Source organism: Oncorhynchus tshawytscha, linkage group LG02 (genome assembly GCF_018296145.1).
Source record: "Oncorhynchus tshawytscha isolate Ot180627B linkage group LG02, Otsh_v2.0, whole genome shotgun sequence".
Lineage (NCBI taxonomy): Eukaryota > Metazoa > Chordata > Actinopteri > Salmoniformes > Salmonidae > Oncorhynchus > Oncorhynchus tshawytscha.
The window spans coordinates 2,007,666-2,024,814 of NC_056430.1; the positions used below are offsets into that span (position 1 = coordinate 2,007,666).

The 17,149-nt window shown below is 43.4% G+C and overlaps 1 protein-coding gene across 2 annotated transcripts in view; it reads right to left on the reverse strand.

Moving 5' to 3' along the window:
• Nucleotides 1-16,649, reverse strand: part of LOC112236526 (sarcolemma associated protein a) — a 132,780-nt gene extending 116,131 nt beyond the window's left edge. For both annotated transcript variants that reach the window (XM_042329548.1, XM_042329550.1), the window contains exons 1-2: nucleotides 15,042-16,649; nucleotides 6,515-6,662 (exon numbers count right to left, since the gene is read on the reverse strand). In XM_042329548.1, the coding sequence (XP_042185482.1) occupies nucleotides 6,515-6,662; nucleotides 15,042-15,239 (346 nt within the window). In that variant the 5' untranslated portion in view covers nucleotides 15,240-16,649. The remainder of the gene's footprint in view (nucleotides 1-6,514; nucleotides 6,663-15,041) is intronic.
• Between the last annotated feature and the right edge of the window lie 500 nt (nucleotides 16,650-17,149).

The following is a 17,149-nucleotide window of genomic DNA, read 5'->3' on the forward strand; positions in this document are numbered from 1 at the left end:
GACACATCATTAACCTTGATGCCCCCCCCCCCAAAAAAACAAAAAAAAACAAAGAAATGCTCATCCAGCCCTTAAGTCACCGGGGAGTCAAGTACAGACTTACTGTGGTTTTAATAAGAATTCCAACCGAGGATGGACTGTTCAAAGTAAGACCAGAATGGAGCCCAAGCCTCAAAACAGTTTGGGGTTCCCACGTGTATTGAATAAAAAATATATATAATTTCAAAGAGCAAAACACATCTCCCACCCAATATTTATAAGATGGGGGAGCTGCAACCTTCCATTTCTGGAGTATTAGCCGTCTAGCTAAAAGACTTGTCCGACTGAATTCTTGACAGGGGAGTAGCTACGGGCAGTACTCCAGAAAGGGCTGTAAGGGGAGACGGATCTATAACGGTGTAATATACAGTTGAAGTCGGAAGTTTATATACACTTAGGTTGGAGTCATTAAAACTCATTTTTCAACCACTCCACAAATTTCTTTCAAACAATAGTTTTGGGAAGTCGGTTAGGACATCTACTTTGTGCATGACACAAGTAATGTTTCCAACAATTGTTTACAGACAGATTATTTCACTGTATCACAATTCCAGTGGGTCAGAAGTTTACATACACTAAGTTGACTGTCGCTTTAAACAGCTTGGAAAATTCCAGAAAATGATGTCATGGCTTTAGAAGCTTCCGATAGGCTAATTGACATCATTTGAGTCAATTGGAGGTGTACCTGTGGATGTATTTCAAGTCCTACCTTCAAACTCAGTGCCTCTTGCTTGACATCATGGGAAAATCAAAAGAAATCAGCCAAGACCTCAGGAAAAAAAAGGTAAACCTCCACAAGTCTGGTTCAACCTCCGGAACAATTTCCAAACACCTGAAAGCACCACTCATCTGTACAAACAATAATACGCAAGTATAAACACCATGGGACCACATAGCTGTCATACCGCTCAGGAAGGAGACTCGTTCTGTCTCCTAGAGGTGAGTGCAAATCAATCCCAGAACTACAGTGAAGGACATTGTGAAGATGCTGGAGGAAACAGGTACAAAAGTATCTATATCCACAGTAAAACGAGTCCTAAACGACATAACCTGAAAGGCCGCATAGCAAGGAATCAAATCAAATCAAATTGTATCTGTCACATACACATGGTTAGCAGATGTTAATGCGAGTGTAGCGAAATGCTTGTGCTTCTAGTTCCGACAATGCAGTAATAACGAACAAGTAATCTAACTAACAATTCCAAAAAACTACTGTCTTATACACAGTGTAAGGGGACAAAGAATATATACATAAGGATATATATATGAGTGATGGTACAGAGCAGCATAGGCAAGATACAGTAGATGATATCGAGTACAGTATATACATATGAGATGAGTATGTAAACCAAGTGGCATAGTTAAAGTGGCTAGTGATACATGTATTACATAAGGATGCAGTCGATGATAAAGAGTACAGTATCTACGTATGCATATGAGATGAATAATGTAGGGTAAGTAACATTATATAAGGTAGCATTGTTTAAAGTGGCTAGTGATATATTTACATCATTGCCCATCAATTCCCATTATTAAAGTGGCTGGAGTAGAGTCAGTGTCATTGACAGTGTGTTGGCAGTAGCCACTCAGTGTTAGTGGTGGCTGTTTAACAGTCTGATGGCCTTGAGATAGAAGCTGTTTTTCAGTCTCTCGGTCCCAGCTTTGATGCACCTGTACTGACCTCGCCTTCTGGATGACAGCGGGGTGAACAGGCAGTGGCTCGGGTGGTTGATGTCCTTGATGATCTTTATGGCCTTCCTGTAGCATCGGGTGGTGTAGGTGTCCTGGAGGGCAGGTAGTTTGCCCCCGGTGATGCGTTGTGCAGACCTCACTACCCTCTGGAGAGCCTTACGGTTGAGGGCGGTGCAGTTGCCATACCAGGCGGTGATACAGCCCGCCAGGATGCTCTCGATTGTGCATCTGTAGAAGTTTGTGAGTGCTTTTGGTGACAAGCCGAATTTCTTCAGCCTCCTGAGGTTGAAGAGGCGCTGCTGCGCCTTCCTCACGATGCTGTCTGTGTGAGTGGACCAATTCAGTTTGTCTGTGATGTGTATGCCGAGGAACTTAAAACTTGCTACCCTCTCCACTACTGTTCCATCGATGTGGATGGGGGGGTGTTCCCTCTGCTGTTTCCTGAAGTCCACAATCATCTCCTTAGTTTTGTTGACGTTGAGTGTGAGGTTATTTTCCTGACACCACACTCCGAGGGCCCTCACCTCCTCCCTGTAGGCCGTCTCGTCGTTGTTGGTAATCAAGCCTACCACTGTTGTGTTGTCCGCAAACTTGATGATTGGGTTGGAGGCGTGCGTGGCCACGCAGTCGTGGGTGAACAGGGAGTACAGGAGAGGGCTCAGAACGCACCCTTGTGGGGCCCCAGTGTTGAGGATCAGCGGGGAGGAGATGTTGTTGCCTACCCTCACCACCTGGGGGCGGCCCGTCAGGAAGTCCAGTACCCAGTTGCACAGGGCTTCTTGGGGTCGAGACCCAAGAAGCCACTACTCCAAAACCGTCATAAAAAAACAGACTATGATTTGCAACTGCACATGGGGACAAAGATGGTACTTTTTGGAGAAATGTCCTCTGGTCTGATGAAACAAAAATAGAACTGTTTGGCCATAATGACCATTGTTATGTTTGGAGGAAAAAGGGGGAGGCTTGCAAGCCGAAGAACACCATCCCAACCGTGAAGCACGGGGGTGGCAGCATCATGTTGTGGGGGTGCTTTGCTGCAGGAGGGACTGGTGCACTTCACAAAATAGTTGGCATCATGAGGCAGGAAAATTATGTAGATATATTGAGGCAACATCTCAAGACATCAGTCATAAAGTTATAGCTTGGTCGCAAATGCGTCTTCCAAATGGACAATGACCCCAAGCATGCTTCCAAAGTTGTGGCAAAACGGCGTCAGGACAACAAAGTTAAGGTATTGGAGTGGCCACCACAAAGCCCTGACCTCAATCCCATAGGAAATGTGTGGGCAGAACTGTAAGCGTGTGTGAGCAAGGATGCCTACAAACCTGACTCAGTTACACCAGCTCTGTCAGGAGAAATTGGTCAAAATTCACCCAACTTATTGTGGGAAGTTTGTGGAAGGCTACCCGATACATTTGACCCAAGTTAAACAATTTAAAGGCAATACTACCAAATACTAATTGAGTGTATATAAACTTCTGACCCACTGGGAATGTGATGAAAAAAATAAAATCACTATTATTCTGACATTTCACATTCTTAAAATAAAGTGGTGTTCCTAACTGACCTAAAACAGGGAATTTTTACTGAGATTAAATGTCAGGAATTGTGAAAAACTGAGTTTAAATGTATTTGGTTAAGGTGTATGTAAACTTCCAAATTCAACTGTATACATGTTGGGTTTGACTAATTTATTCATAGTGGAGAAACAACCACACTGATGCAGACTTCACCTGTCAGTTACCAAGAAGCTGTGATGAAATAGTGCTTGGGCAATATACTGTTTAATCATACACCGGGGGATTTCAAAATTGACAATACCGTTTAAAATAATAAATACATTTGAGGCAGTGTGCATGCTACAGAACTGCTTATAACTATGAAGTGTAACTATATAAGAAATCTAAAAAGTGTCAAATTATATCCAGCTAAGGGCTCCTGCTATGCATTTGGTTTGCTAACTTGCTAGCTAAATGGCTAGATATTAATGTCAAGCTTCTTGGTTACAGCAGAGACATTCAAACCCCTCCTGGATCAAGATCCCTTTGCCAAAATAGCATCCCTTGTGTGCACATTAGGTAATATCGTATACCCCGGAATGGTCCAGAAACGGTATGGAAATCTGGATAGCACCAAAAAGCTAATATAGTGTAGTTGAGTTGCTAAGAAGCTATTGTTGCATCATGAAGAACGCAGCCATTTCATGTGGTCTCGTTTCAACACAGCTGCAATCAGACACTACTGCAGTCTGTCAACTCTCCAAAACACTCCTCTCCTCAGAGAGCACACGTGTACACACACACACCCTTGACTCCCTGCCAAGATGCTTACATCATAGCCTAACCGTGCATTTTAAAATGGCCAGCAGCATAACACGCACCAAAAAAAGTGTTAAACAAATCAAAAATGTATTTTAGAGATTCTTCAAAGTAGCCATCCTTTGCCTTTGACAGCTTTGCACACTCTTGGCACTCTCAACCAGCTTCACCTGGAATGCAATTCCAACTGTCTTAAAGGAGTTCTCACATGTGCTGAGAACTTGTTAGCTGCTTTTTCTTCACTCTGCAGTCCAACTCATCCCAAACCCTCTCAATTGAGTTGAGGTCAGGGAATTGTGGAGGCCAGGTCATCTGATGCAGCACTCCATCACTCTCCTTATAGGTCAAATAGCCTTTACACAGCCTGGAGATGTGTTTGGGTCATTGTCCTGTTGAAAAACGAATGATATTCCCACTAAGCCCAAACCAGATGGGATGGCGTATCCCTGCAGAATGCAGTGGTAGCCATGTTGGTTAAGTGAATTCTAAATAAATCACTGACAGTGTCAGCAGAAAAGCACCCCCACACCATCACACCTCCTCCTCCATGCTTCACGGTGGGAACCACACATGCGGAGATGATCCGTTCACTTACTCTGTCTAACAAAGGCACGGCGATTGGAACCAAAAATCTCAAATTTGGACTCATCAGACCAAAGAACCGATTTCCACCGGTCTAATGTCCATTGCTCGTGTTTCTTGACCCAACCAAGTCTCTTCTTCTTACTGATGTCCTTTAGTAGTGGTTTCTTGCAGCAATTTGACCATGAAGGTCTCCTCTGAACAGTCGATGTTGAGATGTGTTTGTTACTTGAACTCTGTGAAGCATTTATTTGGGCTGCAATTTCTGAGGCTGGTAACTAATGAACTTATCCTCTGTGGCAGAGGTAACTCTGGGTCTTCCTTTCCTGTGGCGGTCCTCATGAGAGCCAGTTTCATCATAGCGCTTGATGGTTTTTGTGACTACACTTGAAGAAATTATCATTACTTTAAAGACATGAAGGTCAGTCAATCCGAAAAAGTTCAAGAACTGAACGTTTCTTTAAGTGCAGTCGCAAAGACCAAGCACTATAATGAAACTGGCTCTCATTTCTCTTTGCTTATCTGAGCTGTTCTTGCCATAACATTTATCTTCTGTATCCCACCCCAACATTGTCACAACACAACTGATCGGCTCAAACGCATTAAGGAGAAAATAAATTGGGCACCCGTCCAGACATCTAACATTCTAGTGGGCTCCCCCCTCCAGACATCTAAACATTCTAGTGGGCTCCCCTCCAGACATTTCAGTTTAATGTGCAGAGCTTGGAAGCTTCACATTCCCCAGAGTCAGATGAACAGTTGATACCATTTATATGTCTCCGTGTCCAGTGTGAAGGAAGTTAGAGGTAGTTTCAAGAGCCGATGCTAACTAGCGTTAGCGCAATGACTGGAAGTCTATGGTTATCAACTAGCATGCTAACCCTGAACGATCCCTTTAAACAGTAAAAACACCGCATAGCTCAATCGGAAATTACCTTTAAAAACAACACAAAGCCGACAAAGAGTGATCAGTTTGAATGCTGCGTGGGACAAAAAAGCTGATGGCAAGTTCTATCACATCTCTATTGGCATCAATCTGCAGGGCAAACTAACCTCAAAACCCACCCAATAATGGCTCCTTTCTCCTGAATTGCACACTCCAGTCGTTCACTACTTTTCACAAATCTAAAATAATTGGATTGGTGGTGGAATAGAAAGGAGAATTTTCACCTTTTCTTATACCAGTCATTTCCTTTCGAATAAGTGAACGAGTGCACACTTTGGGAGGAAGTACAGATAATTGGGATGCAACCCATGTTGTGTAGGCCCCCTAAGTGTACCACTGAGATGGACGTACTTGCACTATTGAAGGCTTTTAGACTACACACAAACTCCAGCACAGTAGGTGGCAGTATGCACCTTTTCAGTTTGTTTACGAATGTGTTTGGAAATTGCTCCCAAGGATGAACCAGACTTATGGAGGTCTACAACTCTTTTTCTGAGGTCTTGGCTGATTTCTTTTGATTTTCCCATGATGTCAAGCAAAGAGGCACTGAGTTTGAAGGTAGGCCTTGAAATACATCCACAGGTACCCCTCCAATTGACTCAAATTATGTCAATTAGCCTATCAGAAGCTTCTAAAGCCATGACATAATTTTCTGGAATTTTCCAAGCTGTTTAAAGCGACAGTCAACTAGTGTATGTAAACTTCTGACCCACTGGTATTGTGATACAGTGAATTATAAGTGAAATAATCTGTCTGTAAACAATTGTTGGAAAAATGACTTGTGTCATGAACAAAGTAGATGTCCTAACCGACTTTCCAGAACTATAGTTTGTTAACAAGAAATTTGTCGAGTGGTTGAAAAATTAGTTAATGACTCCAACCTAAGTGTATTTAAACTTCAGACTTCAACTGTACAGCAGACATCATCGGTGTGTACCTTTACGGGTGTTCTCTGTGACGTCCACACCGAACTGGATGAAGTCACCAGAGAGGACCTCACAGGGAGGACTCTCCTCGGACCCGCGACTCAGACGCTGGCTGTTGATGAACGTCCCGTTACTACTCTTAGTGTCCTGCAGGTAGAACTGAAATACAGAGAGGTGGAATACACAGTTACAATACTATAGTTTAGGGCATTGCTCACCATAGGTCTGCTGCAGAGGGACAAGAGAGCCATGAGAACACACATTTGGAAATATACAAAAATATAAACGCAACATGCAAAAACTTCAAAGAATTTACTGAGATACAGTTCATATAAAGAAATCAGTCAACTGAAATAAATTCATTAGGCCTTAATCTATAGATTTCACATGACGAGGCAGGGGCACAGCCATGGTTGGGCATATTCCCACCCACTGGGGAGCCAGGACCAGCCAATCAGAATGAGTTTATCCCAACAAAAGGGCTTTAATACAGACAGAAATACTCCTCAGCACCCACCCCCCTCAGACTTACATTTTTTATTTCACCTTTATTTAACCAGTTAGGCCAGTTGAGAACAAGCTCTCATTTACAACTGCAACCTGGCCAAGATAAAGCAAAGCAGTGCGACAAAAAACAACAGTTACACATGGGATACACACACTTACAGTCAATAACACAATAGAACATTTGTATAGTGCGTGCAAATCTAGTAAGAAGGTAAGGCAATAAATAGGCCATAGTGGGGAAGTAATTATAATTTAGCAATTGACACTGGAGTGATAGATGTGCAGATGAGGATGTGCAAGTAGAAATACTGGTGTGCAAAAGAGCAGAAAAAAACAAAACAAATATGGGGATGAAGTAGGTAGTTGGTTGGATGGGCTATTTACAGATGGGCTGTGTACAGATGAGCTCTGCAGCGATCAGTAAGCTGCTCTGACAGCCATTGCTTGAAGTTAGTGTGGGAGATATAAGTCTCCAACTTTAGTGATTTTTGCAATTCGTTCCAGTCATTGGCAGCAGAGAACTGGAAGGAAAGGCTTTGGGGATGACCAGTGAGATATTCCTGCTGGAGCGTGGGCGATCCAGCAGGTGAAGAAGTCGGATGTGGAGGTCATGTAGTGTGGTTACACATGGTTTGCGGTTGTGAGGCTGGTTGGACATACTGCAAAATTCTCTAAAACGACATAGGAGGCGGCTTGTGGTAGAGAAATGTAAATGCAATTTTCCGGCAACAGCTCTGGTGGACATTCCTGCAGTCAACATGCCATTTGCATTGACCAAACCACACATGTTTGAGTGGCCTTTTTCCCCCGCAGCACAAGGTGCACATTTTATATATATATTTTTTTTAACGCTTTTTCTCCCCAAATTCGTGGTGTCTAATTGTTTAGTAGCTACTACCGTGTCTCATTGCTACAACTCCCGTACGGGCTCGGGAGAGACGAAGGTTGAAAGTCATGCCGTCCTCCGATACACAACCCAACCAAGCCGCACTGCTTCTTAACACAGCGTGCATCCAACCGGGAAGCCAGCCGCAACAATGTGTCGGAGGAAACACCGTGCACCTGGCAACCTTGGTTAGCGCGCACCGAGCCCGGCCCGCCACAGGAGTTGCTGGTGCGCGATGAGACAAGGATATCCGTACCTGCCAAACCCTCCCTAACCCGGACGACGCTAGGCCAATTGTGCGTCGTCCCACGGACCTCCCGGTCGCGGCCGGTTACGACAGAGCCTGGGCGCAAACCCAGAGTATCTGGTGGCACAGCTGGCGCTGTAACCACTGCGCCACCCGGGAGGCCCCAAGGTGCACGTTTAATGATCATGCTGTGTTATCAGCTTCTTGATAATCCATCCAACTGACAGGAGTGGCATATCTTGGCAAAGGAGAAATGCTTTGGGATGTAAACAAATGTGCACAAAATGAGAAAAGCTTTTTGTGTGTATGGAACATTTTAGAGAGAACTTTTATCTTTGCTCATGAAACATGGGACCAATACTTTACATGTTGTGTTTATATTTTTGTTCAGTATAGAATTACGGCTGATGTTCAGTGGTCAGGGAAGATAGGACGTTACGGCTGATGTTCTGTGGTCAGGGAAGATAGGACGTTACGGCTGATGTTCTGTGGTCAGGGAAGATAGGACGTTACGGCTGATGTTCAGTGGTCAGGGAAGATAGGACGTTACAGCTGATGTTCAGTGGTCAGGGAAGATAGGACGTTACGGCTGATGTTCTGTGGTCAGGGAAGATAGGACGTTACGGCTGATGTTCAGTGGTCAGGGAAGATAGGACGTTACAGCTGATGTTCAGTGGTCAGGGAAGATAGGACGTTACGGCTGATGTTCAGTGGTCAGGGAAGATAGGACGTTACGGCTGATGTTCTGTGGTCAGGGAAGATAGGACGTTACGGCTGATGTTCTGTGGTCAGGGAAGATAGGACGTTATGGCTGATGTTCTGTGGTCAGGGAAGATAGGACGTTACGGCTGATGTTCTGTGGTCAGGGAAGATAGGACGTTACGGCTGATGTTCAGTGGTCAGGGAAGATACCCGCTGCTTTATCAGCACGATCTGGTTTGTCCTTCAAGCAGCGAGGGGGTGTAGTGTATTAGTACAAGCAGGAAGAACCGGGCTGCATTTCAAGTAAGGGGTATAAGGCGTGTTTCTGTCTATATTCAACTCCAGACGCTGCCTGCTGCACCTATAACGCTGGTCAAACTAAAACGTTCAGAGAGGCCTGGTTAATAGCAACAGGAAGCACAACATAGACACCTAGCTTATAAAACAGCCATTTAGTTCTCCAGGGATTTGAGGGAGAGGACTGGTTACAGCAGCACCGAAATCAGTTTAGCAAACTTACTAGTTCATGATGTACTGTAGGCCTACTGAAATGGAGTGGGCGGAGGACAGTAACTGGTTTGGTAAACATCCAGAGAAATCCACACATTCTCTGGCTGTCAAGTTTTAATGACATTGAACCCCTGACACATGACTTAGTGGGTTTCTCAGGTAGGCTGGTTTGTGCCAACTGTGCTATACTGTACCCAGTCCAGGACTCACTGATCTGATGGGTTTCTCAGTTGAACAGGAAGTCCGGTGAGATGAACCAATTCCAGCCCTCTAACTTTCCACTCACAACACTGCCCTGTGTAAGTAACCTAAAAACATGACCTCCTGACAACATGACAACCTTTTCATCAAGGAAAAGTGCTGATTCTACTACAGAACTGGATCGATGTGCATGTGGGTACATGAGAAAGGCCTTGGGGGAGGTATGTAACGCACAGTGTGGGGTGTCGTCTTGAGTTGTCAATCTAGCAGACAGCTAGGGGGGGTGCGTCTGTTTTGTGTGTGGGTCTTGCATTAACAGTCTTTATCGAAGCTCATTAGCTTCCCGAGATGTCCTATCAACTGTGGCCCAAGCAATTTGCAGTGGTATTCAAAGACAGATTCACCAAAATATGTGACAATTTTGAGTAAATGTATTTATTGGTTCCTTTTCATTTTGATAATTGATTTAAACGCAATTAATTTAAGGTCAATGGCTGATGACAAAAACCTACATTTACAGTTAAGGTCATCTCATTAGATTTGGGGTGTGGTCACAAATAATGCACTACTTTTGACCAGAGCCCTATGGCACCCTACTCCCTACATAGTGCACTACTTTAGACCAGAGCCCTATGGGGAATAGAGTGCCATTTGGGAGGCACCCTATAACCTCCCCAGGATGCCCAAAATATTATGTCCAACATTATTTATTATTTTGTTGGTCAGAGTTTAGCGCACAGGAAGCTGGTGACTGATAAACTCCTCAATGCCATCGGATGAATCCCGGAACATATTCCAGTCTTGCACAAGCAAAACAGTCCTTCCCATTTTTCCTATTTTGCTGGAATTAAAATTGATTTTGGGGGGGGGAAGGGTTGTATCATTTGATTTACATGCCTACCACTTTGAAGATGTAAAATATATTTTATTGTGAAACAAGAAATAAGACAAAAAAACTGAACTTGAGTGTGCTTAACAATTCACCCCACCCCAAAGTCAATACTTTGTAGAGACATCTTTTGCAGCAATTACAGCTGCAAGTCTCTTGGGGTATGTCTCTATAAGCTTGGCACATCTAGCCATTGGGATTTTTGCCCATTCTTCAAGGCAAAACCGTTCCAGCTCCTTCAAGTTGGATGAGTTCCGCTGGTGTACAGCGGAACCCATCCAAGGTCATTGACAAGACCATTCCAAGACATTTAAATGTTTACCCTTAAACCACTCGAGTGTTGCTTAAGCAGTATGCTTAGGGTCATTATCCTGCTGGAAGGTGAACCTCCGTAGCAGTCTCAAATCTCTGGAAGACTGAAACAGGTTTCCCTCAAGAATGTCCCTGTATTCACAGTCATCCATCAATTCCTTCAATTCTGACCAGTTTCCCAGTCCCTGCTGATGAAAAACATCCCCACAGCATGATGCTGCCACCACCATGCTTCACTGTGGGGATGTGTTCTCGGGGTGATGAGAGATGTTTTTGCGCCAGACATAGCGTTTTCCATGATGGCCAAAAAGCTCAATTTTAGTCTCGTCTGACCATCTAAACTATTTAAAGGCAATCCTACCAAATAGTAATTGAGTGTATGTAAACTTCTGACCCACTGGGAATGTGATGAAAGAAATAAAAGCTGAAATAAATCACTCTACTATTTTGACATTTCACATTCTTAAAATAAAGTGGTGATCTTAACTGACCTAAAACAGGGAATTTTTACTATGATTAAATGTCAGGAACTGTGAAAAACCCAGTTCAAATCTATTTGGCTAAAGTGTATGTAAACTTCCGACTTCAACTGTACATACAGCATCTTCCTCAATTACCTCATACCCCTACACACACACTCAGTACAGTTTCCCCGTGTATATAGCCAAGTTATTAACTCGTACCCCTGCACATTGACTCAGTACTGGTAGCCTGTGTATAGCCACATTATTATTGACTCAGTACTGGTACCCTGTGCATAGCCACATTATTATTGACTCAGTACTGGTACTCTGTGTATATCCATGTTATTATTGACTCAGTACTGGTACCCTGTATATAGCCATGTTATTATTGACTCAGTACTGGTACCCTGTGTATAGCCATGTTATTATTGACTCAGTACTGGTACCCTGTGTATAGCCATGTTATTATTGAATCAGTACTGGTACCCTGTATATAGCCTAGTTATCATTGAGTCAGTACTGGTACCCTGTATATAGCCATGTTATTATTGACTCAGTACTGGTACCCTGTGCATAGCCATGTTATTATTGACTCAGTTATTATTGAATCAGTACTGGTACCCTGTATATAGCCTAGTTATCATTGAGTCAGTACTGGTACCCTGTGCATAGTCATGTTATTATTGACTCAGTACTGGTAACCTGTATATAGCCATGTTATTATTGACTCAGTACTGGTACCCTTTGTATAGCCATGTTATTATTGAATCAGTACTGGTACCCTGTGTATAGCCATGTTATTATTGACTCAGTACTGGTACCCTGTGCATAGCCATGTTATTATTGACTCAGTTATTATTGAATCAGTACTGGTACCCTGTATATAGCCATGTTATTATTGACTCAGTACTGGTACCCTGTATATAGCCATGTTATTATTGACTCAGTACTGGTACCCTGTGTATAGCCATGTTATTATTGAATCAGTACTGGTACCCTGTATATAGCCATGTTATTATTGAATCAGTACTGGTACACTGTATATAGCCATGTTATTATTGACTCAGTACTGGTACCCTGTATATAGCCTAGTTATCATTGAGTCAATACTGGTACCATGTTATTATTGTGTATTTATTATCACATGTTTACTTTCTATTATTTTTCTCTGCATTGTTGGGACCTGTCAGTAAGCATTTCACTGTTAGTCAGACTATTGTTTACGAAGCATTTGACAAATAGAATTTGATTTGAGACAGACAAGTAGACACAAATAGCACTGTCCTATGACCCTATACAAAACAGAACTTCGACCAATGGCTTCATATTCTATCTCAGTACAGTTGCCATAGCTGTCCTTGTGTGTCAACCCTGCAGCTATAATCCACTATTTCACAAAAGGTGGCAGACTGACCGATTCCATGGAGTTACCTGGTTTGCAGCTGATTACAAGCCTGTTCAACATGCCTGTCTGGCAGTGACTGTTCAGGCAGGAAAGAGAGAAAGGGAGTGAGAGAGAGCAGTCTGCAGCACCCGGCCTCACCCTACTAGAATCTGAAGTCAAATGTCTACTGTTTGCTGATGATCTGGTGCTTCTGTCACCAACCAAGCAGGGCCTACAGCAGCACCTAGATTTTCTGCACAGATTCTGCCAGACCTGGGCCCTGACAGTAAATCTCAGTAGGACAAAAATAATGGTATTCCAAAAAAGGTTCAGATGCCAGGTCCACAAATACAAATACCATCTAGACACCGTTGCCCTAGAGCACACAAAAACTATACATACCTTGGCCTAAACATCAGCGCCACAGGTAACTTCCACAGAGCTGTGAACCAACTGAGAAACAAGACAAGGGCCTTCTACGCCATCAAAAGGAACATACAATTTGACATACCAATTTGGATCTGGCTAAAAATACTTGAATCAGTTATAGAATCCATTGCCCATTATGGTTGAGGTCTGGGGTCTGCTCACCAACCAAGAATTCACAAAATGGAACAAACACCAAATTTAGAACTCTGCAAAAATATCCTGTGTACGTAAAACACCAAATAAATCATGCTGAGTAGAACTAATTATCAAAATCCAGAAAAGAGCGGTTAAATTCGACAACCACCTAAAAGGAAGCAATTCCCAAACATTCCATAACAAAGCCATCCCCTACAGAGAGATGAACCTGGAGAAGAGTCCCCTAAGCAAGCAGGTCCTACAGAGCCCCAGGACAACAACACAATTAGACCCAACCAAATCACGAGAAAACAAAAAGATAATTATTTCCAATGTGTCAAGTAATGAACAAAAAAACAGAGCAAACTAGAATGCTATTTGGCCCTAAACTCAGAGAACACAGTGGCAGAATACCTGACCACTGTGACTGTTGTCTGGACCTCTGGCAGTCTCTATGGGGGTGCCACAGGGTCCAATTCTCGGGCCGACACTTTTCTCTGTTTTCATCAATGATGTCGCTCTTTCTGCTGGTGATTCTCTGATCCACCTCTATGTAGACGACATCTACCGATGTCCTACCGATGTCCTACCGATGTCATTTACAAAATAGCCTCCAACACTATACTGGAAATTGCAAATGCAAATTGGATGGAGTCCATCACAGTGCCATCCGTTTTGTCAGCCAAAGCCCCATATACTACCCGGCTATGGAACCCTGACCTGTTAACCGGACGTGCTACCTGTCCCAGACCTGCTGTTTTCAACTCTCTAGAGACAGCAGGAGCGGTAGAGATACTCTCAATGATCGGCTATGAAAAGCCAACTGACATTTACTGTGATTATTATTATTTGACCATGCTGGTCATTTATGAACATTTGAACATCTTGGCCATGTACTGTTATAATCTCCACCCGGCACAGCCAGAAGAGGACTGGCCACCCCTCATAACCCGGTTCCTCTCTAGGTTTATCCTAGGTTTTGGCCTTTCTAGGGAGTTTTTCCTAGCCACAGTGCTTCTACACCTTCATTGCTTGCTGTTTGGGGTTTTAGGCTGGGTTTCTGTACAGCACTTTGAGATATCAGCTGATGTAAGAAGGGCTATATAAATACATTTGATTTGATTTGACTACCCACCACTGCAACCTGGATGCTCTCGTTGGCTGGCCCTCGCTTCATACTCGTAGGAAAACCCACTGGCTCCAGGTCATCTATAAGTCTTTGCTAGGTAAAGCCCTGCCTTATCTCAGCTCACTGGTCACTGTAGTATGTGCTCCAGCAGATATATTTCACTGGTCATCCCCAAAGCCAATTCCTCCTTTGGCTGCCTTTCCTTCCAGTTCTCTGCTGCCAATGACTAGAACGAATTGCAAAGATCACTGAAGCTGGAGACTTATATCTCCCTCACTAACTTTAAATACCAGCTGTCAGAGCAGCTCACAGATCATTGCACCTGTCCATAGCCCATCCAACTACCTCATCCCCATATTGCTATTTTTTTGCACCCCAGTATCTCTACTTGCACATTCATCTTCTGCACATCTATCACTCCTGTGTTTAATTGCTATATTGTAATTACTTTGCCACTACGGCCTATTTATTGCCTTACCTCCCTAATGTTACCTCATTTGCACACACCTTATATAGATTTTCTACATTGTGTTATTGACCATATGTTTGTTTGTCCCATGTGTAACTCTGTGTTTTTGTTTGTGTTGCACTGCTTTGCTTTATCTTGGCAAGGTCGCAGTTGTAAATTAGAACTTGTTCTCAACTGGCCTACCTGGTTAAATAAAAGGTGAAATAAAAAAATGTACAATGACCATGCAAAGTAAAAGCTAGTAGTTAGCCGAATGGTTGAGAGTCAGACTCACCTTGCCCGTCTTATGATCAAACCAGACCAGGGCATGGTTCCGTGACAGAACCTTGCAGTCGAACGTGGCGTTGTTCTGAGCCGGTCGGCATCGTGCCACAGAGCGCCCGATCTTGACTGGCTCCTCCAGGTAGACATGACGTTCCTGAAAAGGGTGTGAATTCGGGCGGCAGGAGAAGAAGGCCAGCGCTGAAGGCATTGATGATGGCTTGGGAGTGTTACTCCAATCAGCGACGAAAGACAAGGTTTCTTGATCCAGAATGACTAACTTCAGTCTTAAATCCTCGGCTGTTTTGTTAATAAACCATGTAACCTGGCTATTCGCTGTCTGTCTGGCTCTTCTATTTTAAGTTAGGCACTGCTAGCTAGCCATTAATATGGACGTGTTTTCTTCTTTTGATTCAAAGAGACACGTAAAACCTCCTGTATTCATGTAAAAAAAATACAAAATAAATATGTATTTATGGTATCTTTCTAGAGAGCTACATTACGTCCAGTGAATGACTAAATACGATTACGTACAGGCCACAATACAGTACAGCCAAAACCATTTGACGATAGCAACAGTAGCAATCTAGAAAATATTTTCCCACGTCCATCAAAATGTATAGCGAGAGAAGCGTTATTATGCCGCGCAAGTTAGCGGCAGGCAGCTAATCTTTAGCCCATCGGATAAATCCAGATAGCTATATTACACAATCTGACCATTGCACGGTTTCCTATCCCTGTGCCTGCTGATGATACGGCTGGCCATTGAAACACACCCGCTGACAATTTGACCGTGGTTTAATATGTCATCAATAAGTGTTTTTTCCCCCCCATAGAGGCTGAGTTAACATTAAGTTGTTTATCATACTCACTATGGACGGGTGCTAAAGAGTGAGTATCTGAGGTTGTTTGCTAGCTAAATGTTTAACTAGCTAATGCAACTTCTAGCCACTCCCGATTTAGGAAGGCTAGCAGGCTAATATTTACTTTCAGGGTCCCAGCAACAAATCCTTCTAATCGTGAAGCATAATGTTCCAAACAGGTTCAAAGACACACGCTTTAAAACGACTATTGTAGAGGTAAGTAGAGCTGGACAGGCCTTGAGCAATAACACTGTTATAAAGAGTAATTAGCTATATGGCTAGTTAAGCTAACGCGCTGAGAACTTGTCATTTAGCTGGAATAGGAGTCAGGCCTCTTCGGGTGAAAAGTCGTGATCAACTAGCTCTGGAACGGGTGTGACCTGTTACCTCAGGTAAACTTGTGTTATTTTTGACAAGTAACTCAAAAAAACAAGTAGACAAACTGGTCTCATTGCAAAAGTTCACGTTAGCCGAGTCGGAAAGAGTTAGATAGGAAAGACTAGGTAGTTCGGTGACTGACAGAGCAGACTCGGGAAACGGAGACAGGTTTGACTGCAGCATCACCTGTCCAGTAATCTTCTGAAGAGTCCCAAGAAAGAAAATGAAAACTGTGTTGCGTCGATGTTAGAAATGTCACTCGAAACACTATCGACCACAAAAAAAAAAGTTTTGAAATTAAAGCTTTCTTCAGTTGAACTGAACATTTCTAACAACTTGCCGTCGTCCGTTAGTATCCGCCGCCATACTCATAACAATATACACCAAACGACCGGACAGCGCAACCGCCAATAGCGTCCGCGACATGCCCAAAACGTCATTGGAGGCGGGAACTTGACAAACAGATTGACAACCTGGGGTCCAATCAAAATAGACATTAATGACACGGTGCAGTGCATGCTTCCGGTTTTCCGTTGTCAGTAGTTACCACAAGCACAAAGTCACACTTGGCTAAATCTAAAAAAAAAAAAATGTATGAGATCAAAAATGTGCTTTTTGGTTTTAATTTAAGGTTAGGGTTATATTTTAAGAAGATGGGAGTGAGCACGGAATGTTGGTCTGGTCCAGTGGTAAGGTGGTATGGTCCGGTGGTAAGGTGGTATGGTAAGCTGGTATGGCAGAATGGTCCGGTGGTAAGGTGGTATGGTCCGGTGGTAAGGCGGTATGGTCCGGTGGTAAGTTGGTATGGTCCGATGGTATGGTAAGTTGGAAAGGAGGTATGGTATGGTGGTAAGGCGGTATGGTCCGGTGGTAAGGCGGT